Source organism: Delphinapterus leucas, chromosome 16 (assembly GCF_059928025.1).
Source record: "Delphinapterus leucas isolate spDelLeu-1000000601 "Yukka" chromosome 16, BTC_Dleu_Yukka2, whole genome shotgun sequence".
Lineage (NCBI taxonomy): Eukaryota > Metazoa > Chordata > Mammalia > Artiodactyla > Monodontidae > Delphinapterus > Delphinapterus leucas.
In genome coordinates, this window is record NC_143144.1 from 7671674 (window position 1) to 7688960 (window position 17287).

Below are 17287 nucleotides of genomic sequence, written 5' to 3' on the forward strand. Positions count from 1 at the left end.
AAGAATAATGATTCATGCTTACATACTGAGGTTTCTACCATCTATTAAGCAATTTCTCTATGCCAGGCACTGTTTTAAGCCCGTTACTTGGATTACTGAATCCCCATAGGCATTTTTATTATCCTTATTTACACACAGGGAAGCTGAGGCATGGAGAGTACACATTTTGTTCAGGGTCCAACAATCAGACACAGGAACCAGAAAACGAACGCAGGCAGCCTGACTGCAGAGTCTGGGCTCACCGTCTTTCCTGACATGAGTCCAGTGGGGGCAGAAAAGGCCCTGCACACATTCTTGGTTCCCATCCTGTTCTGTCCCTGCCACCATCCCCACCACGCTCTCCGATCTAGCCTGAACTTGGCCACCATGCATTAATATTTCTATTTATATATTCAATATATATGGATATTGATATGCACGTCGCCTTTTGAATCTATTTTGCCCATTCCCCTATCTTCAACGCAAGCAGAGAGGACAAGCTACTCGCCCGTGGTTGGACACTTACGTGGATTGGCGAGGCGGGGTCAGGCTGAACGCTCTAGAACACAAATGAGAAGTGTCTGTGTCATCATCTCATGATTTCAAGGCTACATTAGTGATGGTAAGAATTAGATGTGCTCTTGCCTTTAACAGGGAGTACTGGCAGCTGGCCATGACGAGGCAGAAGAGAAGCACCCACATGTCTTTGCAAAAGCCTCGGTTCAGTGTCAGAAATCCGAGCAGGGAAACCAGGACAATCAGTAAAACTGCCAACACGTTTTCCTTGACATCTTCAGTTCTGGGCAAAATAAACAAATTAAAAATGGAGGGAATAAAAGGTAAGGCTGTCTGTTTTTAAACAGAGAATACCTGCATGCTTCTAAAAAGACTGGCCACAAGAGAGTACTTATCCCAAGCACGCCTTTATATTTGGTAACAAGATTTTAAGGTTTCCTTCTTTCTTTCCTTCGTCCTGTGTTTTATATTTTTTAAAATCCATATTTAACTCCTACTTTCTGTTATTGAAGTAAATGAAATATAATCCAATTGGGTGTCCTTGGTCACTCAACTGGGTTTACTGGGAGAAGACCGTTAATTCCTCCATCCACAACAGTGAAATGTGAAGGAGCTTCACTGACTCCACTAAATGGGGGAAGGGGTGCGTGGCAATCCCTTCCAGATACAGTCTCCGTGGCCGGAATTTCCTGCTCAGTTTCAGAAAGCAGGAGAGCTCCAGCCGGAGGGCTGACGTGCAGAGGGTGCGACTGAAAGTATGTCGTGACCACAGCCTCACGGGGTGGTTTTCTCTTGGGGGGGGGGCTCCACTTGAGAGGTGCAGGGTAGAGAGGTGAGCTCATCAGGTGTGGGCTGTTATCAGTGGATGTGCAAAGGGACAAGGAAGGGAGTTTTAAGATGCTGGTGCAAAGGGGCTAAAGCTGGATCATGGGGAGGCAATGAGGGCTGCTGGCGGGAGGAAGTGGATGCATCAAAGTGCAAAAGAGGATGTGGTAACACTGGAGGCAGGTGGAGGGGCCAGGAAGGTTGAACGGAGGCTGGGATGATGACGTCAGGGGTGGAAGGCTTCTGTGGGGGGACGAGATGCAGGGTGGAGTTACGGCAAGGAGCAGCTGAAATGAAGTTAAGGGAGGATGGCGTGGACCACAAGGTCGAGAGTTCAGATGAGTCACTCACAAGAATTCTGAGTACATCTCCTACCTCACCAATGTTTGCACATGTACATATTGTTTGGGGCTTGTTGTTTTTTCTGGCCGTGCCGCATGTGGGAATCTTAGGTCCCCAACCAGGGATTGAACCCACGTCCCCTGCAGCGGAAGCATGGAGTCCCAACCACTGGACCACCAGGAAGTCCCCATATTGGTCTTTCCCATTCAATTATGATCATTTTTAGACAGGGACAATTGGCTACTTCATCCCTGGCATGTTCAGGCACTCCTGAACATTCTATTTTTAATTAATAGACATTATTTTTTAGAGCAGTTTTAGATTTCAAAATAAATTGAGGGGAAAGTAGGAAGAGTTCCCACGTAGCCCCTCCCCCCAAACACACCCACCCTCCCCCACCATCAACATCCCCGACTAGGGTGCTACATGTGTTATAACTGAGGAACCGACACGGACAACTCATTATCAACTAAAGCCCATAGTCAACATTATGGTTCATTCTTGGTGGTGGACATTCTGTGGGGTTAGACAATGGTATAATGATATGTATCTGCCATTACAGTATCTTACAGAGTATTTTCACTGCCCTAAAAATCCTCTGCGCTCTGCCTGTTCATCCATCCTTCCTCTCTAACCCCTGGTAACCACTCATCTTTTTACCGTCTCCATAGTTCTGCCCTTTCCAGATTCCGTGGTGGAATCATACAGAATGTAGCCTTTTCAGATTAGCTTCTTTCACTTAGTAATACACACTGAAGGTCCCTCCGTGTCTTTTCATGGTTTGATAGCACCTTTCTTTCTATTGCTGAATAATATTGCACTGTATGGACGTACCACAGTTTCTTTATCCATTCACCTATCAAAGACATCTTGGTTGCTTCCAAGTTTTGGCAATTATGAATAAAGCAGACTTCCCTGGTGGTGCAGTGGTTAAGAATCCACCTGCCGGGGCTTCCCTGGTGGCGCAGTGGTTGAGAGTCTGCCTACCGATGCAGGGGACATGGGTTCATGCCCCGGTCCGGGAAGATCCCACATGCCACGGAGCAGCTGGGCCCGTGAGCCATGGCCGCTGAGCCTGCACGTCCGGAGCCTGTGCTCCGCAACAGGAGAGGCCACAACAGTGAGAGGCCCGCGTACCGCAAAAAAAAAAAAAAAAAAAAGAATCCACCTGCCAATGCAGGGGACACGGTTTTGAGCCCTGGTCCACGAAGATCCCACATGCCTCAGAGCAACTAAGGTTGTGCGCCACAACTACAGAGCCTGCGCTCTAGAGGCCAAGAGCCACAACTACTGAGCCCGTGTGCCGCAACTACTGAAGCCCACGTGCCTAGAGCCGGTGCTCCGCAACAGCAACTAGAGAAAGCCCACGCGCAGCAATGAAGACCCAACACAGCCATAAATAAATAAATAAATATCAAACTTATGAAAAAAATTATGAATAAAGTATCTATAAACATTTGTGTGCAGGTTTTTGTGTGGACGTAAGGAGCGTGATTGCTAGGTCAAATGGTACTAGTATGTTTAGTTTGAAAGAAAGTGCCAAGCTGTCTTCCAAAGTGGCTGAACCATTTTGCAATCCCACCAGCAATGAAATGAGAGTCCCTATTGCTCCACACCCTTTGGTGTTATCAGTGTTTTGGATTTGGCCATTCTAACAGGCGTGGAGTGGCATCTCATCATTGTTTTAGTTCATAATTCCCTAATGATATACGATGTGGAGCATTTTTTCACATGTTTATTTGCCATCTGTATATCTTCTTGGGTGAGGTATCTGTTCATATCTTTTGCCCATTTTTTAATCAGACAATCAAGTTGTATAGAATTGAGAAGTATAGAAATGTGAAGAACTCAGATATTAAGATGCTCATGTTGAATATTTTTAAAAATATCAGGGGGGGTAATACATATTTGGTGAAAAGGGAAATTTATGTGTTTTTTTTATTTTCTACTATGCACTTTTTATAGAGCTAAATGTATCTGTTAGCTCAGGTCCATAAAATACATTATGCATTCTTTAGTGTGCTCATAACATTTTGATGTGTCTACCTAAAAGAATATAAAGACTTAGGAAATAAAACAAAACAAAAATTTCAATTAGAAAAACCAAACCTCTGGGACTTCGCTGGTGGCCCAGTGGTTAAGACTCTGCAATCCCATGCAGGGGGCCCAGGTTCAATCCCTGGTCAGAGAACTAGATCCCGCATGCCGCCAACAAAGATCCTGGCGTGGCCAAATAAATAAAAAAAAAAAAGTTCTTCCCTATTTAAAGGGAAAGAATAAAGTTCCTGAAAAGTATTTTTTTCCCAGATTCTCCTCCACCAGGACTCCATTCCTCTGCCCTCAGCCTCTCCACCATCACTCCCCCCCCACCCACATTTCCTTGTATATCAATATGAAATATTGGGTTAAGAAGTTTGCTCACTGGACAAGGAGTGTCATGATTAAGGCTTTACTTTAGAAAGATTTATGTTGCAGAGGTTAACAAGATGCACTGAAGGGGAAAGGATAAATAATACCCCCAGAGAGAAGTAAGGAAGGCCTGGGAAAGTGACACAGCTGGAGAACTGGAAAGGACACGTGACTTTCAGACACAATACAGAACGAGGCAGAAAGGACCCTGTGATTGAATGGATTATCTACAGTGAAAGATTGGTTGAAAGAATAAAGACGATTCCAAGATTTCAATCTGGGGGAAGAGGATCTTAATGGCAGAAATGGGGAAGGGGAGCTGCTTCGCTAAGGGAAGTCGATTCATTTGTTCACGTAATGAAAGGGCTCAGCACTGCTCTGGGTGCTGGGAATACATCAGTGAATGAAAATCATGAAGTTTCCTTTCCAGTGGGCAGTGACGTAAAATAAGTAAAATACACACAAAATGAGTACGTGATACAGTACCTGTATGATTAGTGCAATAGAAAAACGAATAGAACAAGGTGAGAGGAGTTACGACTGTCTGGGCGGGGAGCTGATGGAATTTTAAACAGGAAGGTCAGGCTAAGACTCACTGAGAAAAGACACTTACTTAAAAGACCAAAGGGTTGGTCGTGCAGGTGTCTAAGGAGAGAGCGCTCCAGGTGGAGGGAACAGCCAGTGCAAAGGTCTTCAGGCTGGAAGAGGGCTTGGCGTGGTGCAGAATAGGAAGGCCAGCCTTACTCTGTTGTGTTAAGAAGAGTGTACAGGGAGATGCTGGTGGGAATGTGAATTGGTGCAGCCATTATGGAGAACAGTTCCCGATGGAGGTTTCTCAAGAAACTAAAAATAGAGTTACTATACGATCGAGCAAACCCACTCCTGGGCATTTAACCAGACAAAACTCTAATTCAGAAATATACATGCACCGAAATGTTCATTGCAGCACTAGTTACAATAGCCAAGACATGGAAGCAACCTAAATGAACATCGACAGATGAATGGATAAAGAAGATGTGGTATATATATGCAATGGAATACTACTCAGCCATAAAAAAGAATGAAATAATGCCATGTGCAGCAACATGGACGGACCTAGAGATGATCACACTAAGTGAAGTAAGTCAGAGAGAGAAAGACAAATATCACATGATATCACTTATATGTGGAATCTAAAAAAACTGATACAAATAAACTCACAGACAGAAAAAACAAACTTATGGCTACCAAAGAGGAAGAGGGGAATAAATTGAGTATGAGATTAACAGATACATACTACTATATATAAAATAAACAACAAGGACCTACTGTATAGCACAGGGAACTATATTCAATACCCTGTGATAAACCATAATGGAAAAGAATCTGAAAAAATAGATATACGTATAACTGAGTCACTTTGCAGTATAGCAGAAATTAACACAACAATGTAAATCAACTATACTTCGATAAAATTTTTTAAAAAAAGAATAGCGTACAGGGAGAATGGGTTTGAGCAGGAGAGGCTCTTGCAGTAACTCAGATGGGAGATGAAAGAAGCTCAGACAAGGGTGGTTACATTGAAGGTGGAAGGTGCAGCAGACACATTTGAAGGAGCAGTAAACATAATTTCCTATGAGAAGTTGAATGTGGGTGTGAAAGGATGACACCAAGATTTTTAACCTGAGAACCTGGAAGGATAGGTCTGTCATCAGCTGAGGTGGGGGAGACTGAAGATGGAGCAGACATCTTGGGATAAGGCAGAGATGAAGAGCTGTTTCGACTCTGAAACATGATCTCTGATCATGAGATGTCAATCCTGTAGTTAGAGACACAAGTCGAGAATTGGGGCAATAGGTCCAAGTTGGAGACAGAAATCTGACAGTCACTGGCAGATCGATGGGATTTAAAAGTCATGAGACTAAATGCGATCACTAAAGAAAAGGGGGTAGAAAAAGCAAGAGCCGTGCAGCTCCTAAAGACACCAACGGGAAGTGGTTACCTGCAAAGGTGACCAGGAAGGAGTGACCCAACAAGGCAGAAGGAAAACCAAGAAAGGGCTGAGCCCTGGGAGCCCAGACAAGAAAGTGACCAAGACGGAGGGTCTAGTGACCTGAACGACAGGGTCAACAGTGACCTGGACCAGGGCAGGCTCCACGGAGTCCTGGGATCAGAGGAGGCTGAATGCAATGGGTTTATGAGAAAATGGGAGAAGAGAAACTGGAAAAAGCATAGATAACGCTTCAAGGAGCTCTGTAGCAAGGGAGCCTGGACAGCAGCTGGGGGGAAAGTGGTCGAGAGGATTTGTAAGGATGGGAAATACGAGAGCACGTCCTCGCGATGACAGTGATGGTAGTGAGTCTCCCCCTACTTGTCACGTGGCTAGCTCCCTGCCATATTTCATATCTGTGTATCCTCAGATAAGCCTTCTGCAGCCACCTGTCCTGACATCCATGTCCCTCCTCCCCCAGGTTCCGTGTCTTCCATGGCACCCAGTACCATTTGCTGTCTCAAATCCCATCTCCCCCAGTGGAGTCGGGCTCCCTTAGTGCAGAGACCGTGTCTGTTTCATTCACTGCCCTATACGCGGGGTTCCGTATAGAGCCTAGCGTGGAGTAGGTGCTTCAGTTTTTGCTTTATTTTTAAAATGTGTTGAATGAATGAATACATGAATGAAATGATGCTCAGACGGGCAGCTTTTTGTTTTAGATGCCAACCTGATAAACTAATTAAATGAAAAGGAAACCTAGGTGTTTTGCAAGATGGGGTAATGGCAGAAGAGAAAAGAAGAGAAAATGAGAAAGGAAAACAAAGACAAGTCTGAAAATATCTGAACAGAATGGATGGCAAACTGAAGGCAAACAGAAGAGGCTGCAATCACAGAAACCCGTGATGCTACTACGATCAGAGGATACGGAGACCCATTCAAGGAAGATCAGCCTGAATTCCAGCGGAAAACTGAGAAACATCGAGCAGAAGGCCTTAACTTGTGGGAGTCCAGAGCAGTGACTAGTCCGATTTCAGTGCCTGTTATTCACCAATTTCTTCCACTTCCTGCCAACCCTCGCAGTTTGTTTTTTATTATGCATACGTTTTCTTTCTAAGCTTTCATTTGGCAAATTCAACTTCTCTCATCCACCTGTGACTTTAAATACCCACGATGAATAGCTAATGTAATTTATGTATGCCTTTTCAAATAACGATATAGCTTTCATTGTCATAAATGTAAAATCTATCGTGTGAATCCCTGTTTTTTTTTAATTTATTTATTTATGGCTGTGTTGGGTCTTCGTTGCTGCGCACGGGCTTTCTCTAGTTGTGGCGAGAGGGGGATACTCTTCATTGTGGTGCACGGGCTTCTCATTGCGGTGGCTTCTCTTGTTGTGGAGCTCGGGCTCTAGGTGTGCGGGCTTCAGTAGTTGTGGCTCACAGGCTCAGTAGCTGTGGCTCATGAGTTCTAGAGTGCAGGCTCAGTAGTTGTGGCGCACGGGCTTAGTTGCTCCGCGGCATGTGGGATCCTCCTGGACCAAGTCTGGAACCCGTGTCCCCTGCATTGGCAGGTGGTTTCTTAACCACTGCGCCACCAGGGAAGCCCAGTAATTTCTTTTTAAATGAGTATTTCCAAAAAACTGCCTCATTTAACAGACTGTATTATCCTGTATTATCTTAGTTAAGTACGAAGTCTTCGTCTTAAGTGTGTGCCCCTTAGGTAACACAGTGTTGTTAGAAAAACCATTATAACTCCATTCCCTGACTCGTAGGTCCTGAAATTTACTGTTGTAATTGTGCATGACTATAGTTTTTCAGTATGTGATCATACCATTTAAGACATTACTATAACAAGTAGTCCCTGGGGGACCAACTACAGCAAAGCAGACAACCAGCCCTCCCACTGCCCCGCTGGCTGGCTTTTTTTTTTTTTTTAACATCTTTATTGAAGTATAGCCAGGACATGGAAGCAACCTAAGTGTCCATCGAAAGATGAATGGATAAAGAAGATGTGGCACATATATACAATGGAATATTACTCAGCCATAAAAAGAAACAAAATCGAGTTATTTGTAGTGAGGTGGATGGACCTAGAGTCTGTCATACAGAATGAAGTAAGTCAGAAAGAGAAAAAACAAATACCACATGCTAACACATATATATGGAATCTAAAAACAAAAAACAAAGATGGTTCTGAAGAACCTAGGGGCAGGACGGGAATAAAGACGCAGGCGTAGAGGATGCACTGGCTGGCAGGACGGGAATAAAGACGCAGGCGTAGAGGATGCACTGGCTGGCAGGACGGGAATAAAGACGCAGGCGTAGAGGATGCACTGGCTGGCAGGACGGGAATAAAGACGCAGGCGTAGAGGATGCACTGGCTGGCAGGACGGGAATAAAGACGCAGGCGTAGAGGATGCACTGGCTGGCAGGACGGGAATAAAGACGCAGGCGTAGAGGATGCACTGGCTGGCAGGACGGGAATAAAGACGCTGGCGTAGAGGATGCACTGGCTGGCATTTAACGGGGAAGCTCAGCATTTGTTGATGACACCGTTAGTAACGGCATCACACATTCCCAAACCCACAGCCTCTGAAGGCCACAGTGCGGTCCTCTGTATATCTTGAGGTGGGGATAAGTCCCCTACCTGGCCCCAACTCCATCACGCCTTAGCCAACCTGACCCCCAGCCTCTGCTTCCACCTCCCCACCCAGTACCCTCAGCTCCCACAGCGTTACATCTTGAGGAGCAGTGGTGGGGAAGAGTAACGGGGTTTAAAGGAAAGATCAGCCCTGAAATTATAGGATAGAGAGAAGAAGAACCCAAGTCATGAAAGGAAAGGGCCAGACATCACCACCCCAGCCACCTGGTGTTCCTCCTCTCCTCCCCACACCACACCCAGGCACCCAGGCCCTGTCCTGCGTACAGGAGCCGCAGGTCCTCCTACAAAAATTGGCAGGCCGTGAGCAGACCGAGGCATAATATGGACCCCAAAGCTAACCTTAAGGCTAAACTATTTTACCCAGTTCTCCTAGCTCCCACTGTAATCGCTCAATGACAATTTCTTCAGTTGTCAAGATCTCACTGCTTTGACTCTGGGTGTGCAGCACAAAGGGCGGACACCTTGAAAATGCCCCCAGAGAACCTCAGCCTGCAGCCAAATTCCTTGCTATCAGCACGTGAGCACAAGCCGCCACACGGCCCCTCGTGTCTTTCACCCGTACGCGTGCGTGCCCGGCAGCTTACCGATCAAGTAACGCCAACAAGGTAAGGCGATCATACCAGACCTTAATCCACTTGCCAGGGAAGATGATAAACTTGTAAAACTGCTCTCGGTTAAATTTTCCTTGTGTGGAAGAACAGGAAGAGTCTTCTAGATCCTGACTCAGATGCTTTTAGAGGCCGAAAGAAAAAACAGAGAGAGGGTCTCACATTGACATGTTATTGTCATAAATAAACCTCCTGATTTAAAAGTACTAAAAGCAGATGTTCAAATTCTGAAATGGAAACCAACACAGTTCATAAAAAATGGGTACCCTAAGAAAAGGATGATAATAAACAGAAAAGGTCTTTTTTTTCAGTTCTTTTTTTGTAATGAAGTACACTTGATTTACAATGTTGTGTTAGTTTCAGGTGTACAGCAAAGTGATTCAGTTATATATATATTCTTTTTCAGATTCTTTTCCCTTATAGGTTATTACAAAATACTGAGTATAGTTCCCTGTGCTATTCAGTAGATCCTTGTTGGAGAAAAGGTCTTTTTTATCAACTCACTTCAATTTCATTATACTGTAACATTAAAATTATGCTACACATATCAAAATACTGCCATCAGGCCAAGAAACTGCCATGAAAATAATTCTTACGAAAGATCAGAATTCAGCGAAAGACCTTAAATGACTTAATTTTTGAAAGGTATGTTATTTAATGTAATGCTGAGATAAATATTTAAATTTTACTATAAGTAAAAATATTTTCACTGACAATATGTAGGTCCTCGGTGAAGCCCAATATAAGAAAAAATAAAATATTTATAGAAAAAATATAAGCCAATAAAACAGAAACAAATGGGGGAATTTAATCTCAGATTGAAAACATTTTCACCCCAAATTCATCTCTGATTGGCTCTAATCCAATGGAGAGGAACTCAGTTTTGAAAAATATTAGTCTTCATTCATTTGCTGAACAAATACTTAATGAGCCCCAGCCCCCTGTACATCTTCTATTTCTGTCTCTTTTTTTTTTGATAATTGTGGTTAAAAAAATATATAATGTAAAATTCACCATCTTGACCATTTTGTAAGTATACATTTCAGTAGTGACAATAATCATATTGCAATAATCATATTGCAAGAGATCTCAGGAACTTTTTCATCTTGCAAAACCGAAACTGTCCACATCGAACACTGACACCCCCACTCTCTCCTCCCCCAGCCTGACAACCATCCTTCTATTTTCTGTCTCCAGGAATCTGATTCCTCAAGGGACCTCCTGTAAGTGGAATTATACAGTATTTGTCCTTTTCTGACTGGCTTACTTCATTTAGCATAGTGACCTCAAGATTCATCCACGGAGCAAGTCTCAGAAGTTCCTTCCTTTTTAAAGCTGAATAAAATTCCGGTGTATGGATAGACCGCATATTGTTTATTCATTCATCTGTTGACAGACGCTGAGGTTGCTTCCCCTACCCCCTTGGTGGAATATTCGCTATTCACAATCGTGAATGATGCTGCTGTGAACATGCACGTGCAAATATCTGTTCAAGTCCCTGCTTTAGGCTCTTTGGGATATACATCTAAAAGTAGAATTGGTGGATTATTCTAGTTTGTATTTTTATTTGTTTGCTTTTGCCCTCCATTTTTCCCAGAAAGATTTTCGGTAGGCTCTAATTTCCTGTAGGCTGACTAACATAAAACACAGGAGACTGATAAGAAGGACCAAAATAAGAAAAGGGAGGAAGACAGCACAGAAGAGCAGCCATGGAGGGGATGCTGACTTGTAAAGGTCTCACACACTTCTCTCTGACTTGCAAAGTAGAAGGCTATACTTGGGCAGACTACATAATTTTTCCTTAATTCAGCGAAAGTCGCTGATGTCAAAATGCCTGGCATGCATGAGGGCAGCACACCTGCTTCATTGGAGACCACGTGGTACCCTCCAAGGAGGCTGACTTTACCATCTCTCTGTTCCCAGATGCTAATTCCCTGACTCAGCTATAGAGCAGAGTTATTCAGACTATAAACGCAAAAGGCATTTCAAGGGAAAGTCGATCCATCGTGAAGGCAATATACAGGTTAGCAATACACAGGATGGATTGGGCTGTGTCATTACAGGAAAGTTGAGATTTTAAGTGCTGTTTGTGTCTGGAATGCGACTCCAACAGAAAAGAGAGCTTCGTGGAAACTGCCTGCTGTCATGTCAGCAAGAACAGCATCTTCTTTTAACGCCAATGAATTTGTGGTTCAGAGTAAATCTTCCCCCCCAAAAGAGATCCTTTTCCCTTATGCTCCGTGGATAAAGAGAGCAAGTAAGAAATACGTGTACAAGCTGAGCATGGTTCACCATTCTGTGATGTGGGAATTCAGGTATGATGTGTAAACAGGTCAAGGATAAGCAACAGTGAAGGTGATAGCATTCTTTTGAATAGTAAGAAAAATAGTCTCCTTTAGTGAGAGCAGTTTTAGGGAAGGTTGGTATAAAAAAATCACGGGAAGACTACGTCTACATTTTCTGCAAAACTTCTTAAAGATTCTGGTATATTGTGCTATTTATTGCTGCTTAAATGGAAATCCTTGTTTAAGAAACATCTCAGAATTTAATGCCAAGAAAAAATGGTTTGATTTCTGTGTTAGTTTACTAGGGTTGCTACAACAAAGTACCACAGATGGGGCGGCTTAGACAGGAGAACTGTATATCCCCCAAGCTCCCTGAAACATTCAAGAGTTCCGTATACCTAATAAAACTTTTGATGATATTAATAATTGACACTGATTATTAAAGGCATAATTTTGCCATCTTTAATCCTAAAAACTTCACAGTAACTCTTCCATGTAGGTGTTATTATTCTGGAGGCCGAAAGCCCAAGATCAAGGTGTTGGCAGGAGTGGTTTCTTCTGAGGCCTCTCTTCTTGGCTGGTAGATGGCCGTCTCCTCCCTGTGTCTTCACATGGTTTCCCTCTATGTGTATCTGTGTCCTGATCTCTGCTTCTTCAAAGGACACCAGCCATACTGGATTAGGTTCTACCCTAATGACCTCATTTTAACTTAGTTACCTCTTTAAAGGTCCTATTCCAAATACAGTCACATTCTGAAGTCATGGGGGTTATGATGGTAGCATATGAATTTTGAGGGAGCCCAAATCAGCCCATAACAACTTCCTTTATCAGAAAATGAGGTTCATCGAATTTCATTTTTTGCTTTAAATAGCAAGGAAGCACAGGGCTCGATGTTTCAGTGAATCACAGCAATTATACTTAGCCTGTTTTCTGGTATAAATTTCAAATTCAAATTTTCTTTTCCCCCTGCACTGCGTGGCATGCAGGATCTTAGTTCCCTGACCAGGGATCAAACCCGAACCCCCTACAGTGGAAGCGCAGAGTCTTAACCACTGGACCACCAGGTAAGTCTCTCAAATTCAAATTTTTCTCATCGTTTTAATCATTCATTTATTCACTCATCCAACAAATATTTATTATGCAGGTTATATAAGCCAGATATGATATGTAATATAAGCTGAAAATTCAAAGAATAACAAGACAGAGTTTCTACCTTAAAAGGGTTTAGGAACTCCTGGGGAGTAGACAAGCCAACCAGCCTGTGTAACACGGTGACACACACATACATACAAGTATAAACATGTCTATATCTGCATCTATATACCCAGAAAGAGAGAGAGAAGTGAGCCATGGGAGCGAACAAGGTGATTACCCCCAGAAAGGAATAAAGGGGTCTAACGCAGAGCTCCTGGCAAGCATCAGTGATGAAGGAGCTGGCAGGAGTGAGGACCCACAGTGGCGACTAAGGGGGGTTCCATATCTATGACTTAGGTAAACACAGAGACACACTAACCAAGAGGCCGGGTCTGTCTCTGATTCATTAATTAAGCCTCACCCAAGAACAATCGCATCACGCTGCCTGCAAGTCAGGCCTGCAAGTTTTATTCTACGATCAGAAGAAAGAGATTAGTAAAAGTAGGGGGACGGGGTGTAAATTGAACACAAGTCCTTTTTAAGAAACAAGATCATTGCATTTGCTCACCACCCCCCATATGGATCTGTACTGACAGCACAATACCAAGGTCCGTTTCGTGAACCTGAATTATCAAGAACAGCTTAAATAATGATCAGCACATTCCGTTTAAGAAGGTACAGAAGTATATAGTACATTTCAGAAATAATCTTTGGAAGAATTAAAACATTTAAGAATGTAAAGGGGACTTCCCTGGCAATTCAGTGGTTAAGACTTTGCCTTCCAGTGTAGGGGGTGCGGGGTCGATCCCTGGTCGGGGAGCTAAGATTCCACATGCGTGTGCCAAAAACACCAAAACAGAAAACAGAAGCAATATTGTAACAAATTCAATAAAGATTTAAAAAAAAAAAAAAAAAAAAAGTGGTCTGCATCAAAAAAAAAAAAATCTTTAAAAATAAAAAAATGTTTTAAAAAGAATGTAAAGGTCCATGCCCCTCCCCCAATCTACCTGAAAAGATCTACTGTTCAAAATAATGGTACCCTTGCAGCAACATGGATGGACCTAGAGATGATCATACTAAGTGAAGTAAGTCAGAAGGAGAAAGACAAGTACCGTATGAGATCACTTCTATGTGGGATCTAAAATACGATACAAATGGACTTACCTACAAAACTGAAGTAGTGGTGAGGGTGTCCCAGGTGACACATGCTGCACTCAACAGCTGTGAGGAGGGGAGGGGGGAGGGAGGGAGGATGGGGGACGGGAAGTCTGCAGAGCCCTAAGGAATAGGGCTGGGTTTCGCTGGACTATCTAAGAATCAGCTCCTCCTGTTGTGGCTATCCCTGTGCCTCCACCCTCCAGGCAGTGAGCTCACCTGCAGGCCACACCCAGGTTATTTCTCTGCCACCTTCAACTCATCCTCCGCGTTTCGGCTGAGATCTCTCCTCGCCGGGGAAGCCTTCCTGATGCCCTGCGTCCTGCCTGGGGCCTCCTGTGCGTCCCATAGCACCTGAGCCTGTCCTTATCACAGGCTCCATCCTACAGAACTGAACTGGTTGACCAGTTATTACAGACTGCCTGAAGGCAGAGGCTGAGGCTCTTTCCCACTGTTTACCTCGCCCTTAGCACAGGGCGGAAGGTACAGTAAATCTTTACCAAATGTGTGTGAGATGATGACCAGGAAACCAACTTAATTTTTATTTCGTGGCCAAAACCTAACTGAATTCCCTGGTGATATCAATTAAACTTGGAAAACTAAATGGTAGAACTAAAGAATTCTTTTCGATATGAGACCTTTATAAATATTTAGGGTCTATATAGGAGCCTGGATAGCAATCTTCATTTTCCCTCCTCTGTACCTACCTAGAGTAAAACTTAAATTGTTTATAAATTCTACTTAAAATTAAGAAAGTTTAAAAAGTTGAAGTTCATCAATGAATTTGGTTAAGTGTTAAAGGTGAAACAATACATACATAAATTTAGTTTTTTTATATACTCATTTACATAATCATGCCACTTAACAGAATTTTAAATGTAAAATAGGGAGTAGTGTAACTCTTTCTGTTTTATCCATGCAATATTTACTTATCTCTGAGTTTCTGTTCTACCTGGGATGTTTTTCAGACGCTAAGTCAATGGATTTGCATCTCTGACAATCCGAAATTCCTAGTTTCCCTAGGATTCTGCCACCCACAGGATCTGAGATATTTGCATCTTCCCAAACTACCTGAATATTTTTATATAACCTTCCCCTCCTTGTGGGTTCAGTACTGATGTTCTGGAGACGGGGAAGGGTGGTAGGGAGCTGAAGCTTACCCAGGCCTGTCTCAGGAGAAGGCAAGTTTCTCAGAGAAAACCCACATTCTGCAGGGCCGCCCCTGCACTAAGGCTTGTGGTGGGAACTAGTACTGGCCGCCATGGTGGGGCTGGACACAGGGCACGGAGTGCAGAGGGCGCAGCTGGGGTCTGAGCCCAGGGGAGCACACGCAGACATAGAAAAGACTGGTGAACCGAAAGATACTGAGGGAGAGGGGGAGGCCCCAGAATGCAGAGTCCTCAGAGCTGGAGGCTAAAGGCAGGGTGGGAGACCCCAGCGCTGCACCCTAACTGGACAGGACCACCCAGCATGCCCAGGGACCAGGCATCTGCTGGACCAGCCCTGCTCAGCCATCAGAGGCTCGCTCTCACCTCCACTCGCCTCCCGGGGTGTTGGAAAGCTTCCTCCTGCACCCAGATGTCCTCGAAGGGAGGAGGGGTAGGAGAGACCCAATACACGAAAGGGAAGACAGCCCTGAAGACTGACCCTTTGAGTTAACTGAATGCTTATTCCTACCGAAGCTCCTTCAAGCCTGAGAGCACCAATTACCCTTCACTCGCTTTTTCAAGTCCTCCCTATGCAGCCCTCCCAACTCGTACCCAGTCAGCAAGAATAAAGACTCCAGAAAAACATGCGGTCAGTTAGAAGATAGCCCAACATTTTTTCTGCACATCTGAAAAATGGCGTAAAGATTCCTATCAAGCATCTTTTGGAAAAATTTGGTTAAGCACTCATGAAAATGTATATAAAACTATTATTTCTTTTTATAGATGAGATTCTCTAGAATAAATCAAAACATTGTCAGGAGGAAGGTAAACACAGCAATAAAGAAACTTCACACTAACTTGACAGTATCCCATCTATCACCCTCTTCCTTCAATCTGTACTTACTGAAATCCACCTTCCTTCAAGGTCTAGCCCAATGTCTCTTCTCCTAAGGAGCCTTCTCCATCCTCATTCTCCGAATGCCCTGATGGAATCTGGAGTTCTAAATTCATAACTGGTTGTATGTCTTTGCTCCCATGTTATCTTTTCTTTGAATTCTTTGCTCTGTGTCCCACAGAGTCTCATTAAAGGTGTAGTGAATACAAGTGAATGAACATCAGTAAGTTATCTCTTAGTAAAACAGTGCAAGGCTTCATCTTTTAAGCCCCTTGATGATCATGTCATTTGCTCCAAGAATAAAGTCTCTCTTCAAGCCAAGATTCTCTTTAAAAATCTCTGCATGCTTAAAATATAAGGCTATAATAAATTAATAAAAATCCAGATATTTTCCAAACCATGGGGGGAAAAAATGCCATCCTAACCAAGTGAGCTCTCGTGGAATTTGTGCATCCCGGCAACCAAAGATCAATGTAAATGAATTTCTAATGCTTTTGGAAGAGCAATTAAGACAGTAATAATCCCGTTAGCATGAACGGAAGGGTACCTGTTATCTAAGAGGTTTCTTTTCACATTTGTTCAGTAGACTACCACAAAGTGATATAGCCACAACCCAGCTGACATAAAATTCAGGACAAGACTGGGCTAATTCTAGTAGGGAATCCAACCTGGAAACGGGTTTCAGGATCCCTGCTTCTGGAACATTCACAAACGGTAATGCTGGGACGTACCCGTGGGGTTTCTGACTGGGTCCTCCGAGCCACCATCAGCAACAGCTGTTGTTGCAAGGCACTGACCACAGGGTCCCCTGAAGAAGGATCTTGACTCTCGGAAGTTGTGGTACTGGACGAGCTGCTCTGTATGTCTCTGAGGATGGGCAAAACAAATGCTTCGGTTACCTGGAAGTACCAGAAGTCATCTACTTATTACATGCAAACACAAGGGCAGCAGGGATCCTTATTGCAGGTCACGGGTAAGCCTCTGCCACCTTGCATGAGCAGTTCAAAGTCGAAAATTGCGTGTGCCATGCCACCTTCAGGCAGAAGAGCTATCATCTTGCACACATTCAACATGGAACTCCAGTTTTATTCAATCATCCAAGACGGTGTGCTTCAGAAGAGATGAGGTCCCTCCCTGGCCTCTGGGGTAAATCCTGGTCATCCCACACCCATCATGAGAACTCCGACGACCCCGGCCAGCCCTAGCACATGAGTGTAATGCTATTCTAAGAGGCTACCGCAGAGCAAAGGGGAGGCAGCCGTGGATAAGGATGCTCACGAGCAAGTTTTTCTATTTCTTCTTTTTTTTTCAGTGTTTTTACCTTTAAAAACTTTTTTAATTTATTTATTTTTTATTGAAGT

The 17287-nt window shown here is 43.7% G+C and overlaps 1 protein-coding gene across 1 annotated transcript in view; it reads right to left on the minus strand.

Annotated features, from left to right (window-relative positions):
- PCNX2 (pecanex 2) overlaps positions 1 to 17287 on the minus strand; it is a 278237-nt gene that overhangs the window by 206863 nt on the left and 54087 nt on the right. Inside the window, exons 9-12 of the mRNA XM_089897420.1 lie at positions 16658 to 16793; positions 9286 to 9431; positions 625 to 778; positions 506 to 538 (exon numbers count right to left, since the gene is read on the minus strand). Coding sequence (XP_089753546.1) covers positions 506 to 538; positions 625 to 778; positions 9286 to 9431; positions 16658 to 16793 — 469 coding nt within the window. The remainder of the gene's footprint in view (positions 1 to 505; positions 539 to 624; positions 779 to 9285; positions 9432 to 16657; positions 16794 to 17287) is intronic.